This window comes from Aquarana catesbeiana, linkage group LG13, assembly GCF_042186555.1.
Source record: "Aquarana catesbeiana isolate 2022-GZ linkage group LG13, ASM4218655v1, whole genome shotgun sequence".
Lineage (NCBI taxonomy): Eukaryota > Metazoa > Chordata > Amphibia > Anura > Ranidae > Aquarana > Aquarana catesbeiana.
This window is the reverse complement of record NC_133336.1, coordinates 176,863,756-176,891,569: the sequence shown is the minus strand read 5'-3', so window position 1 is coordinate 176,891,569 and position 27,814 is coordinate 176,863,756. Positions and strand designations below refer to the sequence as shown.

At 42.1% G+C, this 27,814-nt stretch overlaps 1 protein-coding gene across 2 annotated transcripts in view; it reads left to right on the top strand.

Annotated features, from left to right (window-relative positions):
- The first annotated feature begins 670 nt into the window (after nt 1-670).
- Nucleotides 671-27,814, top strand: part of LOC141116338 (uncharacterized) — a 49,387-nt gene continuing 22,243 nt past the window's right edge. For both annotated transcript variants that reach the window (XM_073608563.1, XM_073608561.1), the window contains exons 1-3: nt 671-736; nt 22,656-22,982; nt 26,283-26,585. In XM_073608563.1, coding sequence (XP_073464664.1) covers nt 703-736; nt 22,656-22,982; nt 26,283-26,585 — 664 coding nt within the window. In that variant the 5' untranslated portion in view covers nt 671-702. The remainder of the gene's footprint in view (nt 737-22,655; nt 22,983-26,282; nt 26,586-27,814) is intronic.

Below are 27,814 nucleotides of genomic sequence, written 5' to 3'. Positions count from 1 at the left end.
CAGTATAAAATTTGGCCAAAAATTATAAAGAAAAATTACTAATTTGCAAAATTTTATAACAGAAACAAAGAAAATTTTTTTTTTTCCTACAGAATTTTCGGTTTATCTATTTATAGCGCAAAAAATAAAAAACCCAGCTGTGATTGAATATCACCAAAAGAAAGCTATATTTGTGTGAAAAAAAAAAGACACAAATTTCATATGGGTACAGTGCTGCATGACTGAGTAATTGTCATGCAAAATGTGAGAGCACCAAAAGCTGAAAATTGGTCTGGTTAGGAAGGAGGTTTAAGTGCCGAGTGGTCAATTGGTTAATCCCAATGTGTGGGGACCAACAGAAATGCTGCAATTCCTTCAGTTAAGAGAACAAAAAGGTCCCATGCTCATTGCACATATTCTTATAATTCCCACACAAAGGTAAAATCACAAAATACAGAAATTACAGTAAGCAAAAAATTAAAAATTTCAAAATGGATAAAATCCATCAAACGTGTTAAGATATAAAAATTTAGTTCATTAATACCCATTACCACACAAACAATAGAAAATTAGAATCACAATGAATCTCACAATCACAAAGTTCTTTTCACCTCTGATGAGCACATAAAGAGTGGAGGAGGGGCATTTCCGTTGGTGATAGAATAGTACACTTAAAAGACAATTCATACAGTAGCAATACGCAGGAGGAGAGACGCAAGAGAAATGAAACTTATCACCTTTTTCATTTTGTTCAAAGGTAGGAATCATTTAAATTTTTTTTATCAATGTATTTTGCTGTATTATTGAATACTTTGTTGAAGCAGAGATTTATGATTAATCCCCAGGGGTTCTGCAACTTGCTTGTAAGCTTTGCTAATTGTAAAATGATTGCAAATTTGTATGATTTGCTAAATTTTTATTCAAAACACTGTGCAACTAGTCCACCATTAATACCCCAGTGTTAGCTGTTACCTGTAAAGAATAAATAAATAAATAAATAACTATTGTATAATATTTAAAATTGACTAATAATAGAAAACACTTAACTACACCAAGTGAACATGGGGTCAATTTACTAAAGGCATAAAGCATGTTCACTTTGCATGAAAACTTTCAATTTAAACAAACATTTTCAGGTCAATATACAACTCTGTCAAAATTCATTGCGAGCTCTATTTGCAAGATTTTATGTCTATTTTATTACTTTTCTTATTTAATCTGCCCCTGTGATACCTATACTAGGGTCAGATATTGGCAACCTTCATTTTTGATACATACTATAACTTTATTTTTTATTTAAATTAATTCCAACAGGAAATAATCCAGTATGGGAAAATAAAAGGCAAAATGACAAAAAAAAGCATACATAGTACATTTTTGCAATACATGCATTTGTGTTATATCTTTAACCACTTTAGCCCTGGAAGGATTTACCCCCTTCCTGACCAAGCCCTTTTTTGCGATACGACACTGCGTCGCTTTAACTGACAATTGCGCAGTCATGTGACGTTGTACCCAAACAAAATTGTTATTTGCGCTATAAACTAAAAAAGAGCGACAATTTTGAAAAAAAAGCAATATTTTTTACTTTTTGCTATAATAAATATCCCCCCAAAATATATAAAAAACCAAGTTTAAGCCAATATGTATTCTTCTACATGTTTTTAGTAAGAAAAACCGCAATAAGCATATATTGATTGGTTTGCGCAAAAGTTACCATGTCTACAAAATAGGGGATAGATTTATGGCATTTTTATTAATATTTTTTTTTTATTAGTAATGGTGGCGATCTGCGATTTTTATCATGACTTTGACATTGTGGCAGACAGATCGGACACTTTTGAGACTATTTTGGGACCATTGTCATTTATACAGTGATCAGTGCTATAAAAATGCACTGATTACTATGTAAATGTCACTGGCAGGTAAGGGGTTAAACACTAGGGGGCGATCAAGGGGTTAACTGTGTTCCCTCAGCATGTTCTAACTGCTGGGGGGATGGGCTCACTAGAACATGACAGAGATCACTGTATATAGATATAGATATAGATATAGTCGGAGTCCTCCGTCCTGATAGATATGAAACACATAAACACGTCACAAGACTAACAACATAAATAGACCTGAAGTGTGCCCTGGCCTGCTGTATGGTAAACCCAGATCTGCTGGGCGGTATGCCAGAGAAGGGCGCAAAAGACTTGGTTTAGGGAGGTAATGTTTTGTTTAAGTTTATGGTCTTCTTACAGAGCGAGCTTGCAAAAGGCTCGTGACGTTTCTACTTGTGGATTGGGAATATAGCGAGCAAAGCAGGTGGATTTCCACCTTCCCATTTTCCTGATCACGTGGTCCGGGACTCCGTTTCGTGAGGCTGCTGATGCTGCTCCAATACGGAAAGAATGTCCAGAATAACGGTTGGGGTCAAGGCCTAAGTTGCGCAGAAGGATCCTGACGTGAGTAGTGAACTGGTTGGTACTAAGCGGGCTGATCGGGAACGGCAGCAATGGGCTGTCCTGCGAGGGATCAAGTGAATGGGCTAATAGACTATCTAGGATGGCTACGGGGCACCAGGCGTTGTGCGTTCTGAAGAGCTTGATGTCAACCCCTGGACCGGACTGTTGTGTTTTGGATACCTCGAGGTGTATCGTGAAGTGGCTGTGGTGACGCGTGAGGTGGCGTCTGCGTAAGGCCCTATGACTGGTGCTGCTGACTGTGAATTCGCTGGGTCGTAGAAAGCCATAAAATGCCAGGTAGATGGCAGCTTGGATGACCAAGCTGGGCAAAAAACCGAAAGGTGAGCGTGAGAGTATGGTGGACATGTCTCAAAACATGGCACTGGTGACTGGTAAGCGTTTACCGCTAACTTGGGGTTTCTGCTTGTGGATGCCTCGGAGGATGGCCTTGACCGCATGGGTAGCGAACAAAGATGGTTTGTTAGGATCTAGAAAAGAGGTGAAATGCTGGATGCCAGCTAGGTAGAGTCTAATAGTGTTGTAGGATAACTTCAGCTGAGTGTGGCAGTATGGAATGAAGGCCAGGATATGATGGAGATCTCCTGGTATAGCCCCGGGGTTAGCCTCTAGAAACCTGTGATAGCTTTTCCAGGCAGCATGGTAGCCTTTCAGGGTATTGTGAGATAGTGACTGGTTAATCAGACTAGTGGCGTCATGAAGATGTCGCTTCAATCCAGGGTTAGCTGTGACCAATGTGGGATAGCAGACATGGTCGGGTCGGCTCCAGGTTCCTGCGAAAAGAAGGTTGTGTAGTTAAAGCGAGATAGCGCGTCGGCCGAAGTGTTGCATTTACCGGGGATATGAACGCAGAGGACATTAAATTGGTGCTGTAGTGAGAGTTGCACCAGCCTGCGTAGGAAGGACATGATGGCCAAGGACTTGGAGCGACCTTTGTTTATAATAGAGGCTGTGGCTAGATTATCTGTGAAAATGTCACTGTTTGTCCTACCCAGTTGTTGCCCCAGACGTGGGCTGCTGCAACAATGGGGTAAATCTCGAACATCGAGGAGGATTGACTGAACCCGGGGATCGAGAGTATTTCTGGCGGCCATGGTGCTGCGAACCAGTGGTGGCCAAAAATAGCTGCAAAACCTGTGGAGGCTGCGGCGTCCGTGATTATTTGGGGTGAAGTGGGAGACGCTGATGGGATAAACATCGAAATGCCGTTCCGGTTTGTTAGAAAATCGTCCCACCTGGCTAGGTCAGCTACGGCTGCCTTGTCTAGTTTAAATATTAGGTCGGGGTCTTGTACCTGGGAAAGGAACACCAGGAGACGTGAGACGAAGGATCGCCCTTGAGGGATGATCCTTATGGCAAAGTTCAGCATGCCAAGGAGGGATTGCAGTTGCTTTTTTTTTTTTTTTTTTTTTTTTTTTGTGCAGCCTTGCGTATTAGTGAATGTGTGGATGACTGTCCTGATGCGGGTCAATTTGTCGGGAGGCAGACTAGCTTGCATGGTGTGAGTGTTGAGTATGATATCCAAGAAGGTGATGATCTGTGCCGGGCCTTCTACCTTCTTATCCGCTAAAGGTACGTTAAGATTATGAAAGATTGTTCTGAGGCTGTTTAGATCAACTGGGGGCTCGTTGGGTTTCTCTATGAGTAGGAAGTCGTCTAAGTAGTGGATCACTTTCTGACAGGACGCATGTTGTGAGAGAATCCAGGAAAGAGACTGAGCGAAAGTGTCGAATAGCCACGGGCTGCTTTTGGAGCCGAACGTTAACTTGGTGGCGAAATAGTATAGACCTTTCCATTTGATTCCGTGCCACCGCCATAGGCACGGATCAATTGGCAACAATTTGAATGCGTCCGAGATGTCTGCTTTAGACAACCAGGCGCCTGCTCCTGCGAGAATGATGGATTGAATAGCTGAGTCTACCGTTGAATATTTAAGTGTAAACTCTTCTGAAGGTATAAGGGAATTTAAACTGGGTATATGGGAACAATGAGGCGTGGACAAATCATAAACTAAACGAAGTTTATTTGAAAACTTGCCCTTCACAAGGCCGATAGGGCTGACTCTCCATACAGAAAAAGGTGATTGTGTAAAGGGGCCGATTATGTATCCCCGGTCTAGTTCTGTTTGCAGCAGGGTGGTGATGGTTTCCTCGTCGGTAGCGGCTGACAGCAGGTTTTTGCATTCGTGAGTTGTGTTTGGGAGTGTGATAAGTCCGGTGTGAAAGCCTGTCGTGAATCCCCGGATGAGAAAGGCTGCCAGTGAAGGTGTTGGGTGTGAGGCGAGGTAAAACGCGAGCCATCCGACGTGCACTCGGCTTAGTCATTCGGGTTTAGGCTGTTTCATAGCGCAAGCGTACCTGGGGTCAGCTTTGTGGCATGTGAGACAGACATGAAGTAGTTTGCAGTGGGGGAAGTTACAACCCCCAAAGTTGAAGTTATTGCATATGGCTGCTCCCCCTGGTGCCTGGATGGGTCGTCCTAATCTGTCTGCCTGAGCCGGCTGAGTAAATGCCGTTGAGTGACGAGTGACGCTGGGAAAGAAGGGAGGGTTGGGGGGGCGTCTGCCACCTGACTCGGAGCGCCAGTTGGCCGTATGGGTGGACGACTGGCAGTTGGTACAGAGTGGGGAACGTAGGCCAGCGAAATGGCGACAGAACAGCTCTGTATCGATGGTACTCCAGTTGGTTTTTATTTAAAACTGGGAAAGTCTAGCTGCTGCTTTTGCTGAAAATGACCTGTGATAGTCATAAAAGCAGCATCCCCCATATTTATAACCTAGATCTACTATTGCGTGTAGGTATAGGTCCAGCTCCTCTCTCCTGTTGGGGTTGACCGTGCATAGCACGTCTCTGAACATGCCAAATGCTAGTACGAACTCCGCAATATTGAGTTTGCGGGTAAGCCTATGGTCTTTGGCCTTTAGGACGACGGAAACGTCTCCCCACGCATAGGACTTGTTTTCGGCTGGGTCGTGTACTGCGATGAGGAGGGATGCCAAGTTAATATCCTTCCCATCCATGATGTCCTTCCTGATGCCTGCTGGGACGAGATGTGCGGGGAGGACGTAGGTATAGATGTCGGGCGTACCTGTAAGGAGAGGCATGGGGGTGGCGGTGGTTACTGTAGATGGTGAGGGTGCAGCTTGATGTACCTCCAGGGTTCCCACTCTTGTCTGGACATCAGTGACTGCTGCCGATAGTGGGGTCACCAAGGAGTGCAGCTGAGTGATTGCTGATGAGATTGACTGTAGTGATGCCTGGGTGCCCGATTGGGCTGCCGCTGGCGAAGGAAATAGCAAGCTGAAAAGCTCAGCTTTCCTAGCAGTCGCAGGGAAAGGTATTCCCCTGCGGCGTAGTTCAGCTGTAGGCTTGGGGATGGTCCAAGCTCTGAGAGACTGTAAGTCGTCGTTTGCTGAGTCTGCCCCAGGTGACGACGGGGTGGAGGCGAGGTCCTCGCTGCTGGCCTGCGACATGGTGTCCGCTGCCTTGAAGTTCTAGTAGTGGAGTTTTAGTTTTTTTTTTTTTTTTTGAGGTCGAGACTTGGGTCGACCGGGAAGCTGAGGAAGATACTGTCCACACCTGTTGCAGGATGGATCAACTGAAGAACTCTACTGACCTGAAAGGGGGAAGGGTTGGAGAAATCGATGAGTAGCCGTGTTGCTACGAAAGATGAATGGCTGTATGAAGCCATTTTGAAAATGTTTGCGGTGATTTACAAAGTAAAAGAGTTTTTTTTTTTTTTTTTGGAATGTGCGGTGGGGTTTTTTGCTGTGCCGGGGGTCTTGGATCACTGAGCCGGTATGCGACTGGGCTGGGATTGGTTTGAATGAAAGAAGCGCGCTGTTGGTGAGTGCTTGTATGCTGAAGATCCGAATCGCAGAGCCGCTGTTTGCGACTGGACTCGGATCGGTGGGATGAAAGAAGCACACTGCTGGTGAATGTTTGTATGCTGAAGATCCGAATCGCAGAGCCGCTGTTTGCGACTGGACTCGGATCGGTGGGATGAAAGAAGCACACTGTTGGTGAGTGCTTGTATGCTGAAGATCCGAATCGCAGAGCCGCTGTTTGCGACTGGACTTGGATTGGTGGGATGAAAGAAGCACTCTTGTTGGTGAGTGCTTGTGTATGCTAAAGTTTTGAAGCATTGAGTCGCTTTTGCGACTGGACTCGGATCGGTGGGATGAAAGAAGCACACTGCTGGTGAGTGCTTGTGTATGCTAAAGATTTGAAGCATTGAGTCGCTTTTGCGACTGGACTCAGATCGGTCGGATAAAAGAAGCACCCTGTTGGTGAGTGCTTGTGTATGCTAAAGATTTGAAGCATTGAGTCGCTTTTGCGACTGGACTTGGATCGGTGGGATGAAAGAAGCACACTTGTTGGCGAGTGCTTGTGTATGCTAAAGTTTTGAAGCATTGAGTCGCTTTTGCGACTGGACTCAGATCGGTCGGATGAAAGAAGCACACTGCTGGTGAGTGCTTGTATGCTGAAGATCCGAATCGTAGAGCCGCTGTTTGCGACTGGACTCGGATCGGTGGGATGAAAGAAGCACACTGTTGGTGAGTGCTTGTAGGCTCGAATGAGGAACGGAGAAAGGCAGTAAGTACGGATGTGTGCGAATAACCGAGTAAGACCTACGAAGTTGTATATATATATATATATATATATATATATATATATATATATATATATATATATATATACACACACAGTGCCTTGCAAAAGTATTCATCCCCCTCGTGTTTTGTTGCCTCACAACCTGGAATTAACATGGATTGTTTGAGGATTTGCATCATTTAATTTACAGAACATGCCCACAACTTTGAAGATGTTTTTTTTTTTTTTTACTGTGAAGCAAACAACAAATATGACAAAATAACAGAAACACCCCCCTAAAGTTAATACCTTGTAGAGCCACCTTTTGTGGCTATCACAGCTCCAAGTCGCTTTGCATAAGTCTCTATGAGCTTGCCACATCTTACCACTGGGATTTTTGCCCATTCCTCCTTGCAAAACTGCTCCAGCTCCTTCAAGTTGGATGGTTTGCGCTTGTGAACAGCAATCTTTAAGTCTGACCACAGGTTTTCTATTGGATTGAGTTCTGGGCTTTGACTAGGCCATTCCAACACATTTACATGTTTCCTCTTAAACCACTCAATTATTGCTTTAGCAGTGTGTTTGGGGTCATTGTCCTGCTGGAAGGTGAATCTCCGTCCTAGCCTCAAATCACACACAGAGTGGTACAGGTTTTTCTCAAGAATATTCCTGTATTTAGCACCATCCATATTTACCTTAACTCCGACCAGTTTCCCAGTCCCGACTGCTGAAAAACATCCCCACAGCATGATGCTGCCACTACCATGTTTCACTGATGGTGTTCTTTGGGTGATGTGATGTGTTGGGTTTGCACCAGACATAACGTTTTCTTTGATGGCCAAAAAGTTAAATTTTAGTTTCATCAGACTAGAGCACCTTCCTCCATACATTTTGGGAGTCTCCCATATGCCTTTTCGCAAACTTAAAACGTGCCATTTTGTTTTTAGCTGAAAGTAATCGCTTTCTTCTGGCCACTCTGCCATAAAGCCCAACTCTATGGAGCGTACGGCTTATTGTCGTCCTATGTACAAATACTCCATTCTCTGCTGTGGAACTCTGCAGCTCCTCCAGGGTTACCTTAAGTCTCTGTGGTGCCTCTCTGATTAATGCCCTCCTTGCCCGGTCCATGAGTTTTGGTGTGCGGCCGTCTCTTGGCAGGTTTGCTACTGTGCCATGTTCTTTCCATTTGATTATGATAGATTTGATGGTGCTCCTAGGGATCATCAAAGATTTGGATATTTTTTTATAACCTAACCCTGACTTGTACTTCTCAACAACATTGTCCCTTACTTGAATGAATGTATGTTGTATATGCCCGTCCCAAAAAAACAACAATGCTCTGCGCTTAGTACAATATTCTAACGGTGTATGTGCGGCACATAAATAATTATATGACTAGTAGCAGCTGCTTAAATAGTAGAACATGTATATAGGCAATAATGAATCAATTAAATTAGATAAATATATAAATACACAATTATAAATATATAAATATATAAAGTGTCTCTTCGGTATTGCAGCAGCGCTGTGCACCCCAATTAAACAGGGTCTCTTTCTTAATCTATTTCAGAAAGTTCAAACATGGATCTGATAGCCAGAGTCCCACCAATAAATAATCAAGATGTATTCTGTGAGGGTAGTAATCCTTTCACCAAGCGATACACCACGTGCTGGGGTCCCCAATGAAAACTCACTCACCAGAAATCAGATCAATAAAAGCCTTGATTAATAGTAGTAAATCTGCATCAATATCCAAAGCGACCACCAGATGTCAGTATTATTCCCAGTAGTTCCAATAGGATATGTAGAAGAAACAAAAATGCTCACATAGCGTGATACTGCTAAACATCTTTATTTGAACCATCCAAACATCCCCTTAAAACCATGCGTACCAAAATTTAATAAACATTGAGCAAAGATAACAAAGTGCACTGTGCCTGATTGCGTCCTCCAGTCGTGAAAACCTGTCAGGAGCGCTCCCTGTGTGTAACCACAGTCACACGCTTCCTGGTTCCTCGGTTGGTGGAGCACATGCGTCACTTCCTGTGCGACACGTCCCTAACGTTTCGTCACTTCCTGGACTTCTTCTGAGGGCGTGACACACAAGAAAGGAGGCCGGTATTTATATAAGTGGCAGGCGGAACAGCCAATCAGCAGAAGCAGACGCCCGGATGACTCACACATCCCCGCCCCTAATGCTAAATACTGTCAGCAATGTGTGAAATAACATCATCCAGACATTCTGCTCCCATAGGTCGTATTAAGCATAACAATACCGGTTCTAGTGGAAGATGACCTAATGCATAAAAAACAAGTACCTTGAATACCTGCAATCATTCAGTGTATGCGGCGCGGACATTGATCCGCAGCGCTATCATTGAGCAAGCACACTTTCGGTATTCATTAAAACTGATTAAAATATTCTCTCAAAATATAAAAGTTTTCAGTAAACAAGAATTGTCTAGCAATTTTACATCATACATTGCTTATCCTATGAATAAAGATAAAAACTGCACAGCGATTTTCTAGCACGTATTGAATAATCGCATACGCTAAATTGCACCTGATAAACATATGTTGGAATATTAAAATAAATATATTGTCTAGTAATTTTACATCATACATTGCTTATCCTATGAAAAGATAAAAACTGCATAGCGATTTCCTAGCACGTATTGAATAATCGCATACGATAAATTGCACCTGATAAACACATGTTGAAATATTAAAATAAATATGTATTAAAATTGTATATCTAAAATGTATATATGTACATATATAAAATATATGACAATCCACATGTAAATATATGTATATAAAACATTTATATAAAACGTGATCATATTGGAGTCAAAATTATAATAAAAAAATTACACTGTGATAAAATGAAACTGGAACCATACCCCAGGGTATGTCTATGTGTCACTGATGAAACAATTTATGTCAAGCTCTATGTTAAGACCCTTGGGGGCAATCACATCCACAGAATAGATCCAATGGGTTTCACGTTTGGATAACTCTCGGATGCGATTTATGCCCCTCCAATGGGACTGGAGATGTTCAACCCCCCAAAATTCCAATCCCGTCGGGTCACTATCATGTTTTAATTTAAAATGCAGTGAGACGTTATGATCCTTATAGCCTATTTTTATGTTGTTTATGTGTTCAGCTATTCTCACCCGTAATAGCCTTTTTGTACGGCCTATATAGATTAAACCGCAAGGACATTTCAATGCGTACACCACAAAGGTGCTGTTGCATGTAATGAATTGTTTAATCCCGAAACTGCGATTATTAATCGGGAAAGGAAACTATCAATTCCTCTAAGAGGTCTGGAGACCTCCCTGCAGGCTTTGCATCTCCTGCATGCAAAAAAGCCGTTGCGATCCCAAAATGTCGGAGGACGTTTAGGAGGGTCAGTCACTTTCTTCACCACTCTGTCTCCAAAACTCGTGGTTTTTCTATAAATGAACTGGGGCTCAGAAGGTAATACTGTGGTGAGTTTCTTATCTAACCGGAGTATATGCCAGTGTCTTCTGAAGATCTCCTCCACTTCCTTGTATTGAGTATGAAATTGAGAAATAAAGCCCCACTCTTTATTACGATTTTTTTCTGTTGGTGCTACCTCAGAACCCACCGGCCGTGATTCTTGTAAGCATGTAATTCTAGGTATTTCAGCCACTTCCTCCACCACCTTCTTCAGTTTCTTCGGGTCATATCCCTTGGCTTCAAATCTCTCTGTAAGGACTTTAGATTGAATCCAGAACTGTGTATCTTCAGAGCAGTTTCTTCTTACTCTCATAATCTGTCCTTTTGGGATATTCCGGAGCCATAAAGGATGATGACCGCTTGAGATGGGCAAATAACTGTTCCTGTCTGTTTTTTTAAAATAAACTCTTGTTTCTAATTTATCGTTCACCCTATAAATGGTGACGTCCAAAAAGTTTATTTCTTCTTTATGCCATTCTGAAGTAAGCTTAATATTGTTATTATTATTATTCAAGGCCTGTATAAATGCTCCTAACGACTCAGATGTACCATTCCAGATAAAAAACAGGTCATCAATGAAGCGTTTGTAAAATATAAGTTCCGGCCTTTGTTCTCTAAAAATGGTCTTATCCTCCCACTCCGCCATGAACAAATTGGCTATGCTGGGCACGAATTTCGCGCCCATCGCAACGCCTCTTTGTTGTGAGTAGAATGTACCGTCATACCAAAAATAGTTATGACAAAGGCAGAAATCTTCTAGTACACATGGGTTTAAAAAGCGGAGTACTAACGGACAAAGAGAAAAGGTTCCTGTTACCCACCAGCAGTCGGATCCCCACGCTCTACACCTTGCCGAAGATTCACAAAGACCCCTCTAATCCTCCAGCAAGACCTATTGTCAACAGTATTGATTCGGTCTCGGCCAGAATGGGTCAGTACTTGGACCGGTTCTTGCAAAAGAGTGTCACTAATACCCGTTCATATATAAGGGACACTAAGAATTTTTTAAATTGTTTGCAGAATGTGAGCCTGATAGGAAGAGAGCAGGCAATTTTGGTCACAGCCGACGTTTCCTCTCTTTATTCCATCATACAGCATGATGATGCCTTATTGGCGCTCAATTGGGCCCTCAGTCAAAGAGAGGATCTTCCCCACAACCAAAAGATTTTCCTTAGGAATGCCTTGGATTTCTGCCTTTGTCATAACTATTTTTGGTATGACGGTACATTCTACTCACAACAAAGAGGCGTTGCGATGGGCGCGAAATTCGCGCCCAGCATAGCCAATTTGTTCATGGCGGAGTGGGAGGATAAGACCATTTTTAGAGAACAAAGGCCGGAACTTATATTTTACAAACGCTTCATTGATGACCTGTTTTTTATCTGGAATGGTACATCTGAGTCGTTAGGAGCATTTATACAGGCCTTGAATAATAATAATAACAATATTAAGCTTACTTCAGAATGGCATAAAGAAGAAATAAACTTTTTGGACGTCACCATTTATAGGGTGAACGATAAATTAGAAACAAGAGTTTATTTTAAAAAAACAGACAGGAACAGTTATTTGCCCATCTCAAGCGGTCATCATCCTTTATGGCTCCGGAATATCCCAAAAGGACAGATTATGAGAGTAAGAAGAAACTGCTCTGAAGATACACAGTTCTGGATTCAATCTAAAGTCCTTACAGAGAGATTTGAAGCCAAGGGATATGACCCGAAGAAACTGAAGAAGGTGGTGGAGGAAGTGGCTGAAATACCTAGAATTACATGCTTACAAGAATCACGGCCGGTGGGTTCTGAGGTAGCACCAACAGAAAAAAATCGTAATAAAGAGTGGGGCTTTATTTCTCAATTTCATACTCAATACAAGGAAGTGGAGGAGATCTTCAGAAGACACTGGCATATACTCCGGTTAGATAAGAAACTCACCACAGTATTACCTTCTGAGCCCCAGTTCATTTATAGAAAAACCACGAGTTTTGGAGACAGAGTGGTGAAGAAAGTGATTGACCCTCCTAAACGTCCTCCGACATTTTGGGATCGCAACGGCTTTTTTGCATGCAGGAGATGCAAAGCCTGCAGGGAGGTCTCCAGACCTCTTAGAGGAATTGATAGTTTCCTTTCCCCGATTAATAATCGCAGTTTCGGGATTAAACAATTCATTACATGCAACAGCACCTTTGTGGTGTACGCATTGAAATGTCCTTGCGGTTTAATCTATATAGGCCGTACAAAAAGGCTATTACGGGTGAGAATAGCTGAACACATAAACAACATAAAAATAGGCTATAAGGATCATAACGTCTCACTGCATTTTAAATTAAAACATGATAGTGACCCGACGGGATTGGAATTTTGGGGGGTTGAACATCTCCAGTCCCATTGGAGGGGCATAAATCGCATCCGAGAGTTATCCAAACGTGAAACCCATTGGATCTATTCTGTGGATGTGATTGCCCCCAAGGGTCTTAACATAGAGCTTGACATAAATTGTTTCATCAGTGACACATAGACATACCCTGGGGTATGGTTCCAGTTTCATTTTATCACAGTGTAATTTTTTTATTATAATTTTGACTCCAATATGATCACGTTTTATATAAATGTTTTATATACATATATTTACATGTGGATTGTCATATATTTTATATATGTACATATATACATTTTAGATATACAATTTTAATACATATTTATTTTAATATTTCAACATGTGTTTATCAGGTGCAATTTATCGTATGCGATTATTCAATACGTGCTAGGAAATCGCTATGCAGTTTTTATCTTTTCATAGGATAAGCAATGTATGATGTAAAATTACTAGACAATATATTTATTTTAATATTCCAACATATGTTTATCAGGTGCAATTTAGCGTATGCGATTATTCAATACGTGCTAGAAAATCGCTGTGCAGTTTTTATCTTTATTCATAGGATAAGCAATGTATGATGTAAAATTGCTAGACAATTCTTGTTTACTGAAAACTTTTATATTTTGAGAGAATATTTTAATCAGTTTTAATGAATACCGAAAGTGTGCTTGCTCAATGATAGCGCTGCGGATCAATGTCCGCGCCGCATACACTGAATGATTGCAGGTATTCAAGGTACTTGTTTTTTATGCATTAGGTCATCTTCCACTAGAACCGGTATTGTTATGCTTAATACGACCTGTGGGAGCAGAATGTCTGGATGATGTTATTTCACACATTGCTGACAGTATTTAGCATTAGGGGCGGGGATGTGTGAGTCATCCGGGCGTCTGCTTCTGCTGATTGGCTGTTCCGCCTGTCACTTATATAAATACCGGCCTCCTTTCTTGTGTGTCACGCCCTCAGAAGAAGTCCAGGAAGTGACGAAACGTTAGGGACGTGTCGCACAGGAAGTGACGCATGTGCTCCACCAACCGAGGAACCAGGAAGCGTGTGACTGTGGTTACACACAGGGAGCGCTCCTGACAGGTTTTCACGACTGGAGGACGCAATCAGGCACAGTGCACTTTGTTATCTTTGCTCAATGTTTATTAAATTTTGGTATGCATGGTTTTAAGGGGATGTTTGGATGGTTCAAATAAAGATGTTTAGCAGTATCACGCTATGTGAGCATTTTTGTTTCTTCTACATATCCTATTGGAACTACTGGGAATAATACTGACATCTGGTGGTCGCTTTGGATATTGATGCAGATTTACTACTATTAATCAAGGCTTTTATTGATCTGATTTCTGGTGAGTGAGTTTTCATTGGGGACCCCAGCACGTGGTGTATCGCTTGGTGAAAGGATTACTACCCTCACAGAATACATCTTGATTATTTATTGGTGGGACTCTGGCTATCAGATCCATGTTTGAACTTTCTGAAATAGATTAAGAAAGAGACCCTGTTTAATTGGGGTGCACAGCGCTGCTGCAATACCGAAGAGACACTTTATATATTTATATATTTATAATTGTGTATTTATATATTTATCTAATTTAATTGATTCATTATTGCCTATATACATTGTCCCTTACTTGTTTGAAGAGTTCCTTGGTCTTCATGGCAGTGTTTAGTTAGTGGTGTCTCTTGCTTAGGTGTTGCAGCCTTTGGGGCCTTTCAAAAAGGTGTGTATATGTAATGACAGATCAAGTAACACTTATTTTTCACACAGGGGGACATCATTTTACTAATTATGTGACTTCTGAAGGTAATTGGTTGCACCAGAGCTTTTTTATGGGCTTCATAACAAAGAGGGTGAATACATACGCACATGCCAATTGTCAGTTTTTACCGCTTTCCGACCAGCGCACGCCGATTTACCTCGGCAGAATGGAACTGGTAGGTAAAAGTACGCCCAGGTACGTCCCCTTTAAGAAGGAATCTCGCGGACTCGATGTCTGTTGGGGTGCCCGCGCTTGTGTCATGGAGAGGAAGAACAGGGAGATGCTTTTGTAGACAAAGCATTTCCCCGTTCTGCCTAGTGACAGGACAGAGATCATTGCTCTCTGTCATCGAAAGCAGTGATCACTGTCCTGTGTGTTGAAGCCCAGCCCCCTCACAGTTAGAATAACTCCCTAGGACACACTTAACCCCTTCACCGCCCCCTAGTGGTTAACCCCTTCACGGCCAGTGTCATTTACACAGTAATCAATCCATTTTTATAACACTGATCGCTGTATAAATGACAATGGTCCCAAAATAGTGTCAAAAGTGTCCGATCTGTCCGCCATAATGTCACAGTTATGATAAAAATCGCAGATCGCTGCAATTACTAGTAAAAAAAACTATCCCCTATTTTGTAGACGCTATAAATTTTGCGCAAACCAATCAATATACGCTTATTGCAATTTTTTTAACAAAAATATGTAGAATACATATCAGCCTAAACTGAGGAAAAAAATAGGGTTTTTTATATATTTTTGTGGGATAATTATTATAGCAAAAATATAAAATATTTTTTTCAAAATTGTCGCTCTTTTTTGTTTATAGTGCAAAAAATAAAAACCGCAGAGGTGATTAAATACCACCAAAAGAAAGCTCTATTTGTTGGAAAAAAAAGGACGTCAATTTTGTTTGGGTGCAACGTTGCTTGACCACGCAATTGTCAGTTAAATCGACACAATGCCGAATCGCAAAAAGTGCTCTGGTCAGGAAGGGGGTAAAATCTTCCGGGGCTGAAGTGGTTCATTTCTGAAAAATAATTTTATGTATATATTTTTCTAATTTTACTTCACCAACTTAGACTATTGTGTTCTGATCCATCACATATAATTCAGATTAAAAAAAAAACATTGAACTAAAGGCTGTAATGTAACAAAATAGGTAAAAAGCCAAGGGGGTGAATACTTTTTCAAGGCACTGTATGTACATATACATATACACATATATATATATATATATATATATATATATATATATATATATATATATATATATATATATATATATATATATATATATATATATATATATATATATATATATATATATATATATATATATATGTATATATATGTACATACAAAGTAAATTTATTTTTAACTTAAATTTATCCTGTATGAGGTTAAAGTGTGAAATAAAAAAGTATACAGTACATTTCTGCAACAAAATCAAATGATCTACCCCATGCTCAAGAGAAACAAGTGCGATTGTTGTGTGCATTACACAAAGAAAAGAAAATTATTATTATATAAAATTATTATTTATCTGGCCACTGCTGCCACCTTAAAATTCAGACCAAACACTCATATTCAAATTTGAATATTCAGAATTTGAGATCTGAGGTAGTGCTGCGATCCTCACTTGTGGGGAAGGAAAGGTCACAGCACCCTCACAGATTTCAAATTTTTAATATTCACATTTGATTATGAACATTTCTGCAATACATGCACATTTTCCAGTGTTTTCTTGTTTAGAGAAGCTTAGCCTAAAAAACCTATTGTGGGATGGCAACACACAGTATTTTTGCAGATGGAATGTTGCCAACCCTTCCAGATGTCTTTTCTAAACTAATTAACTGTTTCCAATTTCAGATCTCTACAAACTAAGGTTAATCATTCTTAATCTGGCCATAAATGGATCGAAATCTATCCTGTTCAGTAGGTACCAGCCGAATTTTGATTCCCGTTTATGAGAAGTTGATCTAATGTTTGGCTTCTCACAAATAGGCTTATTGAAAAAAGTTTTGTTCGATTAGCTGCAGCGTTAATCAGTGTATTCCGAAAGCAGAGGAGTCCCTGAAGTCAGAATACAACAACATAGCAGGGACAATTCCTCCATCTACCTCGCTTCTGTGGATGGGGAAATCAGTTCAGTTTTTTTGATCAGACCGCTGGCTGATTGAAAAAAAAAACATATGTGTGGTCCGCCTTTAAAATTTAAAAATCTTAAATTAAAAACATATTTAGCCCAGGGAAGCAAAGAACATAGACATTTTACATTTAAATCTCTGTTAGTAATAAAATTCAATAGAATATCTTACCACTTGTGATATTGTGCACCAAGGTTTTAATATTTTACATATTAAAACTTAATATAATTTTTAATATTTTGGACTTTGTCTCAAATATTACTATTAAGTATGTACTTGAAAATGAATGTAATATATATTTAAAAATAAATATATATTATATATCAAATATATAATATATTACAGTATAATATAAATAAATAAAAATATATATATATATATATATATATATATATATATTTATGGTCGGAGCCCTATGTCCGATATGGACATAGATAACACTTATAGTAAAGATAAGACTTACCATCGGAAATAGACCTGGAAGTGTGGACTTACCATATGAAATGGACCTGAAAGTGTGCCTTGGTCTAATGGCCGGTATGCCAAAATAAGGGGGCAAAAACATTCAGGTAGGGGTATGATATATTATTGGTTTTCAGGTATTCATTGAGCCAATTTGGAGAATGCCTGTGCCATCTCTACTTGAGGATTGGGTATATACCGGGCGAAGCAGGCTGATTTCCATCTGCCTAGTTTTTTGATGATGTGGTCTGGAACCCCCTGGTGGGTTGCTGCGGAGGCTGCTCCGATGCGGAAGGAGTGTCCGGAGTACTGACTGGGGTTAAGGTGAAGATTGCGGAGAAGTATCCTTATGTGTTTTACAAACTGACATGCGTTTAAGGGTTTAACTGGGAATGGTAGAAGAGGACTGGTGTCCGATTGTTCAGGCAGGAGTGAGAGGAGACGTTTAAGTACGGTGACTGGACACCAGCTGTTATTGGTTCTGTAGAGGTGAATGTCCACTCCAGAGCCTGTTTGCTGGGTTTTAGAAACCTCGAGGTGAAGGATGAAATGGTCTTGGTGGCGAAGCAAGTGCCGTCTGCATAATACTTGGTCTGTGGGGTGGTTATAGGTGAATTCGCCAGGTCGCAAGAACCCGTAGTAAGCCAACTATATGGCTGCTTGTAGGACCGTGCTGGGCAGCAGACCGAATGGCGAAGTAGCCAGAATAGTCGACATATCCCTGAAGATGGGCCCCGTAATGGGTAAGCGCTTAGTACTGATCACTGGTTGTTGTTTCTGGATGCCCCTTAGGATGGCTCGTATAGCGTGTGATGAGAACAGTGAAGATTTTGTGGGGTCTTCAAGAGTCAAGAAATGTTGTATGCCGGCTAGGTATAGCCGAATGGTATTGTAAGATAAGCCAGCTGAGTGTGGCAGTATGAAATGAAGGCCAGTACCTGTTTGACATCTATTGGTCCTTTACGGCAGGATGTGAGAAATTTATTGAACACCTTCCAAGCTGTCTGGTAGGCTTTGAGTGTGTTATGAGAGAGTGAGTGATTGATGAGCTGCGTTGCTCCTTGTAATGTTGAACTAGTCCAGGGTCAGTTGTGACCAGGCAGGGATAGGGGCCGACACTGGATCGGCTCCGGGAACCTGTTTGAAAAAGGAGGTGTAGTTAAAACGTGACAGTGCGTCAGCAGCTAAGTTGTATCTGCCTGGAATAATGCACCGTGTATGTTAAACTGATGCTGTAAGGACAGTTGTACCAATCTGCGCAGGAAGGACATGACTGCTAGGGAATTGGACCTGCCTTTGTTGATGTCTGCCGTGGCATGATTGTCGGTGGTGAAGATTACTGTTTGCCCTGTCCAATGGTGACCCCAGAGTTGTGCAGCTGCCACTATGGGATAGAGTTCGAAGAGGGAAGATGTTTGAATAAAGCCGGGTATCAACAGTATCTGTTGAGGCCAGGGTCCTGAAAACCAATGATGGCCAAAAATTGCCGCGAAACCTGTGGTGGCTGCAGCGTCTGTCACCCCTGGGGTGACAGGGCTGAAACCATGGGTATAATTAGGGATATACCATTCCGGGAGGACAGGAATTCGTCCCTCATAGATAGGTCCGCTATTGCTGCGGAGTCTAGATTTAAGATCTGATCGGGGTCTTGTGTTTCTGGCAGGAATCTCAGCAGGCGTGACCCGAAGGTGAGGCCTTGTGGAATAATTCGCATGGCGAAATTCAGCATTCCCAGGAGAGATTGCAACTACTTCTTGGTACACCCCTTGGTGTGGGTGAATTTGTGAAGGACCGCCTTAATGCGGGTTAGTTTGTCGAGGGGGAGACTGGCTTGCATAGCGCAGGTGTCTAAGTTGACCCCGAGAAAGGTGATGTTATGTGCTGGGCCTTCTACTTTGTGCTCGGCGATGGGAAGATTGAGTTTTCCGAATATCGCTCTGAGTTTGTCGAGGTCTCCTGGGGGCTTGCTGGGAGGTTCTATTAGTAGGAAGTCGTCCAGGTAATGGATGACTTTTTGTCACTGAGCCTTGTGTAACCGTATCCAAGCAAGAGACTGAGCGAATGTGTCGAAGAGCCAAGGGCTACTCTTCGAACCGAACGTCAGTTTTGTGGCCAAATAATATGCCTCCTTCCATTTGATGCCATGCCAGCACCAAAGGGATGGGTGGATAGGCAGGAGCTTAAAGGCATCCGAGATGTCGGCTTTGGAAAGCCAGGCACCTGTACCTGTTTTGATGACTGCTTGTATCGGCATGTCTACGGAGGAATATTTTAGGGAGAATTCTTCGGAGGGAATCAGGGAATTGAGACTGGGGATGTGGGAAGAATGCGGCGCAGACAGGTCGTACACCAAACGTAATGTATTTGTGAATTTGCCCTTGACAAGCCCCAATAGGGCTGACTCTCCAAGTGCTGAAAGGGGGCTGAGTGAAAGGCCTATAACGTACTCTCGGTCTAGTTCTGTTTGTAAGAGCCGATCTATGGTTTGTTCGTCGATGGCTGCTGAACAAAGATTCCCACATTCGTACGTACTGTGGGGTAGTGAAATGAGGCCTGTGTGAAAGCCTACTGTGAAGCCCTAAATAAGGTAGGTGGCCAGAGAGGGGGTGGGATGTGAGGTGAGGTAGAGTCTTAGCCATAAGACGTTGATCCGGCTTAGTCATGCCCTCTTCTGTTGTTTGACTTCGCACAAGTTCCTTGGGTGCGCTCTTTGGCATAAGGTGCAGATGTGGAGTAGGCGACACTGACTGATGTTGCAGGACCCGCAATTGTAATTATTGCAGATGGCTGCCCCTCCCACGGTTCGGAGTGGGCGTCCGAATTTGTCCACCTGAGGCGTTTGTTCAGGGGCCGACTGACCCTGAAGTGCACCGGAGGTAGAGGGAAATTTCGAAAGGACGTTTGATAGTCGCATTGGCGCACCAGGTGGCAGTGTGGATGGAGGTCTGGCAAATCGCACCTAGGGGTGAGCGTAAGCCGGCAAAATGGCGGCAGAAGAGCTCTGTGTCCATGAGACTCCAATTTGTTGTTGTTTGGAACTGTGTGAGTCTGGCTGCAGCCTTTGCAGAAAAGGAACGGTGGTAATCGTAAAAGGAAATCCTCCATACTTGTAGCCCAAGTCTACTACCGTATGGAGGTACAATCCATCTCTTCCCTTCTGCTGGGGGCGGCGGAGCATGGGACGTCTCTCAGCATGCCGAAGGGCAAGGTGAATTCTGGGACAGATAACTTGCGGTTCAGTCTGGGGTCTTTAGTTTTAAGGACCACCGATAGCCGCGGTCGGTCGAGCCTCCAGGAGTGCCACCCTGGTTTGTATGTCTGAGACCGAGGTAGACAGGGACGACACCATCGTGTGAAGTTGTGCGATGGCCGAAGATATTGACTGAAGGGATGCCTGTTGGGTACTGGGTCCTGCTGCTGGTGGGGGAAAAAGGAGCTTGAACAGCTCGCCTTTCCTCGATGCGGCGGGGAAGGGCACACCTCTGCGTCTTAGCTCCGCCGTCAGTTTGGGGATAGTCCATCCCCTGAGGGATTGCACGCTGCCGCTCTCTGAGACCGGGGAAGGTGACAGAGGGGCCGTGAAGTCTTCGCTGCCGGCCTGTGACATGATTGATCTGATGAGAATATCCTGTCTTTGAGCTCGTATTTTTTGGTTGACTGTAACCTATTGGGGGTGACATGAATTTCAAGTTTTTCCTTTGATTCTCTAAGTCGTACTTACCCAACTTATTTCTTGCCTTTTTTTTTTTTTTTTTTTTTGGTGATAATTCGTGAAGGGTTTGCTGACTTCCTTGAAGCAATGACTTGTATGGTACTTGCAATCTTGTGACAATGAAATGATTTTGAAATGTTTGCCTTGATAATGAAATGAGTGAACTCCATGACAGAGGTCCGGCTCGGTCGTGTCGTGATTGAGCCGACCGAAAACCGGGCTCTGGAGCATGTACTGAAATGAGGCAATTGAAAAGCAGTGGTGCACACCGGGACGAATCGGTGCATGATTGATGCATCTGGATTCGAATCGGAGCGCAGTGTGAACGAAATGAGAGAAATGTATTTACCTTAACCGAGGCTCGCATTGGTTGTGCCGCATTTTGCGACTAGCAAAATGGTAGCAATTCCCATGACAGAGATGCGGATCAGTCGCCCGATATCTGCGACTAGCTGTGATCCGGACTCTGGAGCATGTTTCTGAAATGAGGCCGAGCCCTGGGGCACGCCGTAATGAATCGGTGCATGGAGGATGCGACTGGATTCGAAGCGGAGCGCGGTAAGTGCAGGTGTAACATATTATTTTGCCATGACAGAGGCGCGAACCGGTCGTGCTGCTGTAGCGACTGACTACGAATCGGACTCTGGAGCATGTACTGAAATGTGGCAAATACCTGGGGCACGCCGAGACGAATCGGTGCATTTCCATGCGACTAAATTCGTATCGGAGTGTGCTACGTGGCAATGAAATGATAACCATGACAGAGGTACGAATCGGTGAGTCGATATATATATATATTTTTTTTTTTTTATCGACTGCTTATGACGTGACTCTGGAGCATGTACTGAAATGAGGCCGTAACTACTGGGGCACACCGGAGCGAATCGGTGCATCTTTTAGGTGCGACTGGATTCGAATCGGAGCGCGGTATGTGACTGAAATGAGAAATGATTTTGAAATGATAGAAATGTATCTAGAAATGTTCAGAAATGAGAAATGATTGGTATCAAACTGACGTGGTTCGATAAGATTGTGAACTGCGAATCGCTATGGCTGTCTGCTGACTCATGTTTTTAGCAGTTTAGACATGCCTGAAATGAAGCGACGCACGCGTCGCGGTGGTTTCCTTAAATAACACGAAATGGTTACATAACGATAGTGCGAGTGATATACATTGCGGTAACGTACGTAAAAGTTGTGGGAGCTTCGTAAGTTTGATATCACGGTTTAGTGACATGATATCTAACAATGCGTAAAAAACAAAAGTCCGACGGGACCCTACCTGCGACAGCCAAGCCAGACGCGTGGTACGAACGATACGAATCGGTAAACACTGACACTCGAGCACGAAAATAGCAATGCGGGAACTTCGCGAGACAACAACTTGCGGACGTTGGTATTCGAATAGTCGGCCTAGTGACGTAACGTATCGCGCACAGGAAACCGACAAGCACCACAGGTGAGCGGGCTGCTTAAATACCCCCCCGGGCTCCTCCCATAAATTCAGGCCACCATACTGGCCTTCCTATATATATATATATATATATATATATATATATATATATATATATATATATATATATATATATATATATATATGCATGGTTATTAGTTTACTGCATTCCTTTTTGTTATTCATATATATTTATTTATTTTCACAGTGGCTGGTGCTCATATTGTCTTGTATCAGCCTCAGGAGACGGTATCAGTTGACATCGGTGATACTGCAGTTATAGGATGTGTGTCTAATGATAATTTAGAATCTGGGGCTAGAATCAACTGGTATCAAGAGACTTGGACACCAGGAGATCGATATATTCTTGCCATATCCTGTCTGAATTATAAGGATAATGATTATGAATGTGAGCACAATCGTTATGAAACAAAACTGAAGATACACAAAGCAAAGCCAAAAGATTCTGGAGTCTACTACTGCACATATGGTTTTTCCAGAACCTTTGCAAATGGAACATTTCTTATTGTGGAAGGTAAGGTTTTCAATATCAATACTGTGTTTTGCATAAGTTGGCTGCAGAAAGGTTAACCAAGCAGGGAACACAATACTGGATTCAGATTTTTATTACATCCCACATTTGAATCTTCTTGGTTATCTGGGTTGGACTTGTGACGGTGAGTTATTGTATGAAGAGCAGAAGAGAGAAAATACAGGAGCGGGTTTCTGATAATTGATTTACAGATTTTTCTGTTACATTATATTAATTTTCAAGGCTTTCTGGTAAGAGAAGGAAGCACTAGCTGCTAGATGAGAGATATAGTGAATCCAAGTGTTGAATGGGCAGTAGAATACATTTTTTGGGATGCAATAAAGTATCTCAGTCAGCTGTCCTACCAATTAGATTTCTGTGGAGGCTGGGCATTTTAAAGTTCTGTTTAGTCATATTCTGCCCATCCACAGTACACTGAAAGAGCTTGTTATTTAATTTATACTGCACAATAAAACTAAATAACACCCTAAACCCTAGTTTTCAACAAACACGAAACCCCAATTTTCAACACCATCTCCTGGTTTTCCCTCAACCTTCTATTTTAAGACATCTACAGTTGTCTTCTATGGTATGTATATCAAAGTTTATGGGCCTTATGTTTTAAGGTGTTCTTACTAAAAACATACATTATTTTTCTCAGCTAGCATTAACCACTTCAGCCCCGGACCATTTGGCTGGCCAAAGACCAGAGCACTTTTTGCGATTCGGCACTGCGTCGCTTTAACTGATAATTGTGCGGTCGTGCGATGTGGCTCCCAAACAAAATTGATGTCCACAAATAGAGCTTTCTTTTGGTGGTATTTGATCACCTCTGCGGTTTTTATTTTTTGCGCTATAAACAAAAAAAGAGCGACAATTTTGAAAAAAAACACAATATTTACTTTTTTGCTATATTAAATATCCCCAAAAAATATATAAAAAACATTTTTTTCCTCAGTTTAGGCCGATACATATTCTTCATTCTTCTACATATTTTTGGTAAAAAAAATCGCAATAAGCGTTTATTGAGTGGTTTGCGCAAAAGTTATAGCGTCTACAAAATAGGGGATCGTTTTATGGCATGTTTATTAATATTTTATTTTTACTAGTAATGGCGGCGATCTGTGATTTTTTTTTTATCATGACTGCGACATTATGGGGGACAGATCGGGCACTTTTGGCGCCATTTTGGGACCATTTACATTTATACAGTGATCAGTGCGATTAAAAATGCATTGTGTACTGTGTATATGTGACTGGCAGTGAAGGGGTTAACCGGTAGGGGGTGCTGCAGGGGTTAAGTGTGTCCTAGGGATGTGTTCTAACTGTGGGGGGGGGTGGGCTACGTATGTCGCGACACTGATCACCGCTCCCGATCACAGGGAGCTGTGATAAGTGTCCTGTCACTAGGAAGAATGGGGAAATGCTTGTTTACATCAGCATTTCCGTTCTTCCTCTCTGTGAGACGATCGTGAGTATCCCCGTGGACATCAAGTCCGCGGGACACACGATCACACTCACTGAGCTCGCGGCGCACGTGCACCCACAATGCCGCATCTTAAAGGGCAATGTACAGGTACGTTAGTATGCCTGTACATGCCATTCTATTCACGTATATCAGCGTGAGCCAGTCAGCAAGTGGTTAAAGAGGAACTAAACCCATCAATGTAACTGTTCCCCAAAGCAGTTACATTCAAGGCATGCCATTAATAACAACTGTCAGATGGCAGCTTCCTTAAGAGCCCTTTCACACCGAGCTGCCCATAGCGTCGGCGGTAAAATGCTGCTATTTTTAGCAGCGTTTTACCGTCGGATTTGCGGCGCATTTCGGCCACTAGCAGGGCGATTTTAACCCCCGCTAGCAGCCGAGAAAGGGTTAAAACCGCCCGCAATGCACCGCAATAGCGGTATAGCCACGCTGCCCCATTGATTTTAATGGGGAGCAGCGGTGGAGGAGCGGTAAACTCACACCGCTCCTTCACCGCTCCAAAGAAGCTGCTGGCAGGACTTTTCCTGACGTCCTGCCAGCGCACCGCTCCAGTGTGAAAGCCCTCAGGCTTTTACACTGGAGACAATGGAGCAGCTGTTTGAGGGCGGATTGCAGGCGCTATAGCTCCTGCAAAACGCCCTCGGTGTGAAAGGGGTCTAACTGTCAAGGATAGAAGGGTTTAATTCTTCTTTAAGATTATGGGCCTTATGTTTTAACCTGTTCCTACTGAGAACTGAAGTTATTTCCCACAACTAACAAGATTTAAACCTTCAGGGCAAGCCAGTTTCTCAATAAGAATTGGTGGCTGAGGAGATGTATTTCTTATTCTTTGTAGGAGCAAGTTGATATATAATATTTATAAGATATATATATATATATACAGTTATATACTATAATACTATACTATACTACTACTACTATAATAATATACTATAATATATATATTATATAAAATACTGGAGGAACATTTGCATTCATCAGCCAGGAAGCTGCGTATGGGGCGTACTTGGACAGTCCAAAGTGACAATGATCCAAAACACAAGGTCAAGTGGACCTGTCATTAGCTACAGCAAATTAACGTGAAGGTTCTGGAGTGGCCATCTCAGTCTCCTGACCTCAACATCATTAAGCCACTCTGGGGCGATCTCATACGTGCAGTTCATGCAAAACAGCCCAAGAATTTACAGGAACTGGAGGCTTTTTGCCAGGAGGAATGGGCAGCTTTACCATCTGAGAAGATAAAGAGCCTCATCCACAATTACCACAAAAGACTTCAAGCTGTCATTGATATTAAAGGGGGGGGCAATACACGGTATTAAGAACTGGGGTATATAAACTTTTGATCAGAGTCATTTTGGTAGTTTCTGTTGCCATTATGATTTAAAAAGAATAAACACAGTTGATTGATAATAAATGGCTTCAGCTAAACACTAACCATGAGTGAAAGAAACGTTTTTCTGTTATCATTCATATTCTCTGAAAAATGTCCAAGAAATCATAAATTCTGCCAGGGTATGTAAACTTATGAGCACAACTGGTATATATATATATATATATATATATATATATATATATATATATATATATATATATATATATATATATATATATATATATATATATATATATATATATATATATATATATATATATATATAGTATATACTGTATCTCTCTTGATTTACTGGATGGCAGCTAGACTTTGCTGAAGCTTTTCTGACCCCTCAAACTGCCTATCCCCTCAAAGGTTTGAAAGTTGTGTTTCATATGGATTATATTGCTCATGTTCTACTTTCTCTAATCATCACTTGCAGAAGTTTCCCAACCCGAAATTCCAATCCATCTCCTAGTTCACTCTCATTATCCTTCTATCAACACTGCCATCCAGCTGGTTTGTACAGTGAGAGTAACTTCTCGCCTAGTTCTTATTACCTGGAACATCTCTGGTACATATCAAAAAGGCAAAATGATCTCTACAAGGGAACCTGGTGGCGCCTGGATTTTCCAAAACCTACTCTCCCTTCCCAAAGGCTTCATGAACTATGGGGATCATGTGACCTGCGAAGTCTGGTTTAGTACTTCTCCAGTCCAGGTCCACTGGACCATACCAGAAAGGGGTAAGTAATAGTTATTGTAATTATTCATGATATCAAACAATCAATTGTGCAGCAGGATAGGTACAGTATGTGTATGTATCCAGCTAAATTAAACACAGTGTCTTGTATTTGTACTTTGTGTTTCTGGTGTGCCCCTAATACACCAGTGTCTGTCTATGTGAACTTTGAATAATTTCCTCTACTATCCAGATGTAATAGGAATTAAAGAATGAAGCATTATATCTGTGTAGGTTATGCATTTAAAATCAGTTTATTTTTATGTAGCGCCCCCCTGGGTTTACCAGGGAGGTACCTCCAGAGGCAGGGGGCAAGCTTACATTTACCCCAGGGCTGAGTCCATGGCTATAATGGGAAGTTAGAACAGAATTTAGGCGCCAGTCACTTTAAGTATTTTTCAATGCTATAATGAGAACTTGAGAGAAGTAGTAGGAGAGAGGGTTAGGGGAGGTTTCAGATACCCTTTTGCAGATCACTTACAGACTCCTTGAATCCAAAGGCAAAACAGCTTTCTTTTATAGGATCTTGGATAATTGGATAGGTCTCTCACACAGACCTAGCAGCTAATAGAACTCCTGGATAAATCTCTCTCACAGACTTAGCAGCCAGGAGATAGTTACCTTGTTTAGATTGTAGAACAGCTTGACAGTACCAGAACTTTTAAGCCGACCCAGCGATACTGTTACTGTAAGGGTAGTTTAGATATAGGTGCGTCCTCCAAACGAGCCCTCCTGAGAGACCAGCCTTCATCCTGGCTCTCTCCAGCAAAGGTCCTCCCCTGGATCTCCTCAGCTCGGCTCGGCTTCTTCCACACAGGCAAGACAGCCTAAAGACCAACTCAGGATTAGTAGGCCCCAGACAGGCTTCTGGGCCTACTTGCAGAATTTGCAACAGCACATCTTCGGGCCAGGAGAGCCCAGAGGTAACAAATTGCCTAAAGCACATGGCATCTGTCCAATAAATACCCCTTCCCAAAATGTACAGTGGCCAGGAACCTCCTACTGGGCTGTTTCTGGAAAAAGAATATTCATTACAGCTCAACCTAGTTGTAATTCTAATACTGTCCTGTGGTACCAGTGACACCTACTGGCAACAGTGAGAAATGCACAACTCCATCAAGTTTAGAACAGAACCAAATATACAATCACATCTGAGCTGTTTACAGCTCAGCCAAAAACTAAATTTACACTATAGCCCCATTTTTAGGAACAGGGGGCTACATTTATAATCAA